The following is a 5607-nucleotide window of genomic DNA, read 5'->3' as shown; positions in this document are numbered from 1 at the left end:
CTGATATAAAGCGAGTGGCTGCTCGGAATTTCCTCTCGGCAACTAGCACATCCGTGGGGGGTGGAAGTTCACTGAAGCGGCGATTGGTATACTCTCTGAAGCCAGCCCAATCGTCCTTCTTCTGATTGATAAACGTCCGGCGCTCAGAGGTTATGAAGTGGGGACATCCTCATTCACCGTGCAAAACGTGAGGCCTTCCATCTGCTCTGCCAAAGCTATGCCACGCTGGTTCTTACCTAGGGGAGAATGCCATGAAGTGTAATGCGCATTATAGTCCCCTAGAACCAGACAATTATGGCTAGAGAGTAACCCACTTATGTCGGGGTTGTAAGCTTGGTCATTAATTGGGACACAGCTACCCACCGGCGGTATGTACACGTTGTATAGCTCTATCTCGGCAGTACCGGACCTGACTGCTATCCCCATGCACTCCATGTAGGGGTCATTAGCGCCAGGCGCAAACGAGATGGGTCTATATTGCACGGAATGGTGTATCACGAAGGCCAATCCCCCACCTCCATTACTTGAGCGATCCTTACGTAGCACATTGTATCCGTGACAACTGTGCAAGTTGCAGGTGTTGGCCAGCTGTGACTCCTGGATCGCTGCGACCAATATGCTCTTCCGACTTATAAAATCCACAAACTCATCGATCTTGCCACGGAGACCATTGCAGTTCAGGTGCAAATATTATACACTTTCCGGCAGTGAGCTGGGATGCTGCCGTTGCGTATATTGCCGCAAGGGAGAGATCGGGCGACGACGCTTGTGACCCACAGCTGGCTATGTTCGCACAGCACCTTGCAACATATCCAGTATGACTCTACTCCCGTAGTGAAGTGAGGCCAGAGCAAGATCGGAAATGTACCCACTCCATGCACCGATTACACCTCGCTGACACCGACCGATGGTGGAGGCAGTTCTGGCAAACCAAACAGGACCAGGTCCGGGGTTCTTTTCAATCTCGGTCTTGACCAGAGGCATGCGGAGATGGCATGCAGGATATGCCTCTCTCATGACGAAAAAAAGACAAACACGTACACTGAGGCGGCTGCCCTTGCCTGGCCGGCTGTTAACAGCTGTTCGCGTGAAACCACCTTTTTAAATACGCCTTGTGCTATGACTAACAATAATACACTTTATAGGGTCAATTAGAACTGACTAGATAGCGTGACATAATTACCAGATAGTGTACAGTAGACAGCTGAATACAATTTTTTCTTGCGGAGTGCACTACCTATCAACGAGTTTTGGTTGTGTGTGTAATATAGTTAAGAACCAAAACACACACAAACAACAAAATCCGAATTGCACTATTTACGCAATATTTTGTTGTTGGGCAACTGTTACTAACTGTAAATGAATATATCTCGCCAGATTAGAATACTGTGATGGAATTTATAAAACACATATTTTCAAGGCCCACAAGCATTTCAACACATCTTCTCATGGAAACGGTCCATACAATACCGTTAACAAAGGCTTATTTAACAAAATTGCTAACAGCGCCATCTATCAAATTTCTTGGTTGATAGACATGTATCTAAACTATCGTTTCTCTCTCTCTTCACAGATGTCACTCCTTCGACGATATGTCATATAAATTTTGCACTGTCAAACGCATTGTTGTTGTACTATTCATATTAGTTGTTGACATTTTCGCCTGCATTTAATTAAATTTTTCCACAACAGACCACAATACAACCAAGCGATAAAAAAAAACACCAAACAAGGCTACAAATAAGAAAGTTTTAAAAAATTTCGGTGATTTAAACTCCCCCAAAAGGCGAAATCCATGTAAATCTTAGGAAAAAGCGACAAATCAATAGAGAAAAAATATGACGACTAACAATCAACAACCAACGCAATATAATTTTAAGGTGGTACTACTGGGAGAAGGGTGTGTGGGCAAAACATCGATTGTTTGCCGTTATGTGGAGGACAAATTCAATAGCCAACACATTAGCACTTTGCAGGCCTCATTTCTCACCAAAAAAGTCAACCTGGAGAATGGCAACAAAGTGCAGTTGAACATTTGGGATACAGCAGGCCAGGAGCGTTTTCATGCATTGGGACCCATCTACTATAGAGGCTCACACGGTGCCATACTGGTGTATGACATCACCGATCAGGACTCCTTTCAGAAAGTCAAAAATTGGGTAAAGGAATTGAAACGTATGTTGGGTGCTGAGATCATTCTAACTATTGCGGGCAATAAAATCGATCTGGAAGAGCAACGTACAGTGAGCGAAGATGATGCCATTGCATATGCCGAAAGTGTGGGTGCCCATTACTTTGAGACGTCGGCCAAAACAAATGAAAACATCGATGAATTATTTATGGAATTGACAAGACTTATGGTACAACATGCCCAGCAAAACAATCAAAGACAAAGGGCCACGGCCCAGCAACAATTTGGCCAAAGACGTTTAATTGTGGAAGATTCACAAGATGGTAACGATGATATGCAGTCACAAGTGCCTGAGGGTTCACGTGGTTCATGCTGTGGTTGAGTTGGCGGGTGTGATGCAAACTGTCGCAAATTAACCAAATGTAAACAAAAACAACAACATCCCAAGCAGCTACAGAAGAGAAGAGGAAGAAGAAGAGCTAAGTTTTAGATGTGTTTACTCCTTGAGTTGTGATGAGAGACTGGTGCCAATGAATTGTTAGTAATTGTTTATTTTCAAATTCCTAGACAATGGACTTGCAATTAATCAACTAAGAAGGAAGCTAAGCCATATAAACAACTTTCCTTGTTTTAAAATAAAAGTCCATTGGTCTTAAACCAAAAATCCCTTGGGAATATAATCTTAATTTCAATTGTTTAGAAATTCATTTTAATGACTCTGTATTTTTGTAGATAACAAACAAAACCGCATGAATCACTACTCAAAGAGCTTACCAAAATTGAAACGAAACAAAACAAAAAAGAAACCTAAATGGGATGACGATTTATGATTAAAACCAATTATGTGATAAATTATTAAGAAAACAAAAAATAACATATTTATATGTATAACATTTACTATATGAATCTTTGTTAATATTTGTTGTACTATTTAAAAAAAAAATTTTGTACTTTAATTTTCGTTAATTTCCTTAGACAAAAACATTTGTTCATCTAGTATTTTGTCTTTATGTATAAAAAGAAAAAAGAAGATAGAAAATTATTCCTTTGTATGTCTAGCAAAGTAGCTTTAGCTTTTACCCTAAAACTGAAAAGAGAAAAACAATACCCATAAAGATCACATAATCACCTTGTGTGTATGTGTATAGCAAAATAGCTTATCTTAATGATAATGTTTATTACTTTGTCTTACTCGCCTATATATATATCTCTATTCCTTAAACTTGTATACCTATGAAATTAAGTATTGTATGAACAAAAGATCAACAACAGCTGGCATATATGACATCGATTTTGTTTATATTAAAATTGCAAAACGATGGCAATTAATATTAAGAAGTGTGAATAAAGTTGAAAGAAATAAGAAACCAGACAAATTAACGATTGACTGCTGTCTCAAATGCTTTTGCTTATGATAAAAAAAAAATTTGCTTACTGGTGGAAATGAAGTATGACAGAAGAGGAATTTTGCATTGGAGATTGTGCTGGAGGAAATAGGGTCCATAATAAGTTCAATTATTGTCACAAATAAAATGCAAAAGAATGTAACTCCAAAAGATATAAAGGGCCGAATTACCGCATACGTGATCGAGTACGCTTTTGTATCGAATGAGATTTCGTCACGTATCGAGTGGATGTCTTACCGCACTCGAAAGCTGTCGTATCGAAATTTCAAATGGCTACCAATTGTTTTTTCCATCAGAGTTGATTTTAACAGATGTTTGTGGCTAAACGAAACAACACAAATACACAAATGGCAATAAATAAACCCATGGCAGCCGGTTGTACATACCGGATTGACCCGATGGAGTCCTCCATCGGCAAGGGCTGCCGCCTCAGCGTGCAACACACTGCTACAACAACAACAAATGGCAATCCCATGGCAGCCGGTTGTACGTACCGGATTGACCCGATGGAGTTATCCATCGGCAAGGGCTGCCGCCTCAGTGTACAACACACTGCTACAACAACAACAAATGGCAATTAACATCTACCTGGCTTTTGTAAAAAATATGAATTTATACAATTTTTGGAAACAAACGAGAATTTATAAATAAACTAGTAACAAGTAAGAGCGTGCTAAGTTCGGCCGGGCCGAATCTTATATACCATCCACCATTGATCGCATTTGTCGAGTTCTATGCGCGGTATATCTTTTTAGGCAAACAAAGAATATTGAATAAGAACTGCTAAGCTATTGGAGCTATATCAAGTTATAGTCCGATTCGGACCATAAATGAATGCTGATCATTGTAGAAGTCACTGTGCAATATTTCAGTTCATTTGGATAAGAATTAAGCCTTGTTGGGGCTCAAGAAGCAAAATCGAGAGTTCGGTTTGTATGGGAGCTGTATCAAGCTATTGATCGATTCAGACCATATTAGACACGTATGTTGAAAGTCATGAGAGAAGCCGTTGTACGAAATTTCTGCCAAATCGGGTGAGAATTTCGCCCTCTAAAGGCTCAAGAAGTCAAAATCCCAGATTTGTTTATATGGCAGCTATATCAGGTTCTATACCGATTTACGCCATACTTAGCACAGTTATTGGAAGTCATAACAAAACACCTCATGCTAAATTTCAGCCAAATCGGATGAGAATTGCGCGCTCTATTGGCTCACGAAGTCAAGATCCAAAATCGGGTTATATGACAGCTTTACCAGATTATGAACCGATTTGCATCATACTTAACATAGTTGTTGGAAGTGATACCAAAACACTACGTGCAAAATTTCAAGACCCAAGATCAGTTTATATGACAGCTATATCAGGTATACCGATTTACGACATACTTAGCATAGTTATTGGAAGTCATAGCAAAACACCTCATGCAAAATTTCAGCCAATATTACCATTATCGCTTACCCACAATCCCTTGGCAGCCGGTCGTACGTACCGGATTCACCCGATGGATTCTTTCATTGGCAATGGCTGCCCTCTCAGTGTACAGTGTACAACACACTGCTACAACAACATTACATCTAAATTTTTTAGCATACATTCAGGCTCAAAAAATAATGACTATATTTTTCACCCAGCAATTTATTGTAATGGAACTAATGGGTGACCAATAAATTATGAATTACTTTTAATTGCACGTAAATGTACCCAATTCAAAGCATACTTTGAGGCGCTACAAAAGTTGGTTTGTAATTTATTGGGAAATTTCGGTGGACTTTGGTGGTTTGGATAGTTGTCGGCTGCCTTTTTGCCGGTGGCTTGAAACTTGATGAGTTATTTGAGTCCTGGTCTACACGGAAGTCGAAATACTATAGAGTGAAACAGGGAGTTCCCCAAGTTGGGGTAATATCTCCCGCACTGTTTAACCTCTACCTATCCTCCATTCCACCCCCTCCAGATGGCATAGAGATTGTATCATATGCGGATGATTGTACGATCATGGCATCAGGCCCCCCAGCCATTGTTGACATCTGCGATAGGTTGAACGTCTACCTCAACGAACTTGCCTCATATTT

At 40.0% G+C, this 5607-nt stretch overlaps 1 protein-coding gene across 1 annotated transcript; it reads left to right on the top strand.

Annotated features, from left to right (window-relative positions):
- Positions 1-1616: 1616 nt before the first annotated feature.
- LOC106087026 (ras-related protein Rab-21) lies at positions 1617-3511 on the top strand. Its single transcript, XM_013251895.2, has 2 exons — positions 1617-2668; positions 2864-3511. Exon 1 carries the CDS (start codon positions 1839-1841, stop codon positions 2511-2513), a length of 675 nt encoding a protein of 224 aa, XP_013107349.1. The 5' UTR covers positions 1617-1838; the 3' UTR covers positions 2514-2668; positions 2864-3511.
- Positions 3512-5607: the final 2096 nt, after the last annotated feature.

Source organism: Stomoxys calcitrans, chromosome 4 (genome assembly GCF_963082655.1).
Source record: "Stomoxys calcitrans chromosome 4, idStoCalc2.1, whole genome shotgun sequence".
Classification (NCBI taxonomy): domain Eukaryota; kingdom Metazoa; phylum Arthropoda; class Insecta; order Diptera; family Muscidae; genus Stomoxys; species Stomoxys calcitrans.
Note: the sequence above shows the minus strand (reverse complement) of the source record. Positions and strands in the feature narration are given on the sequence as shown.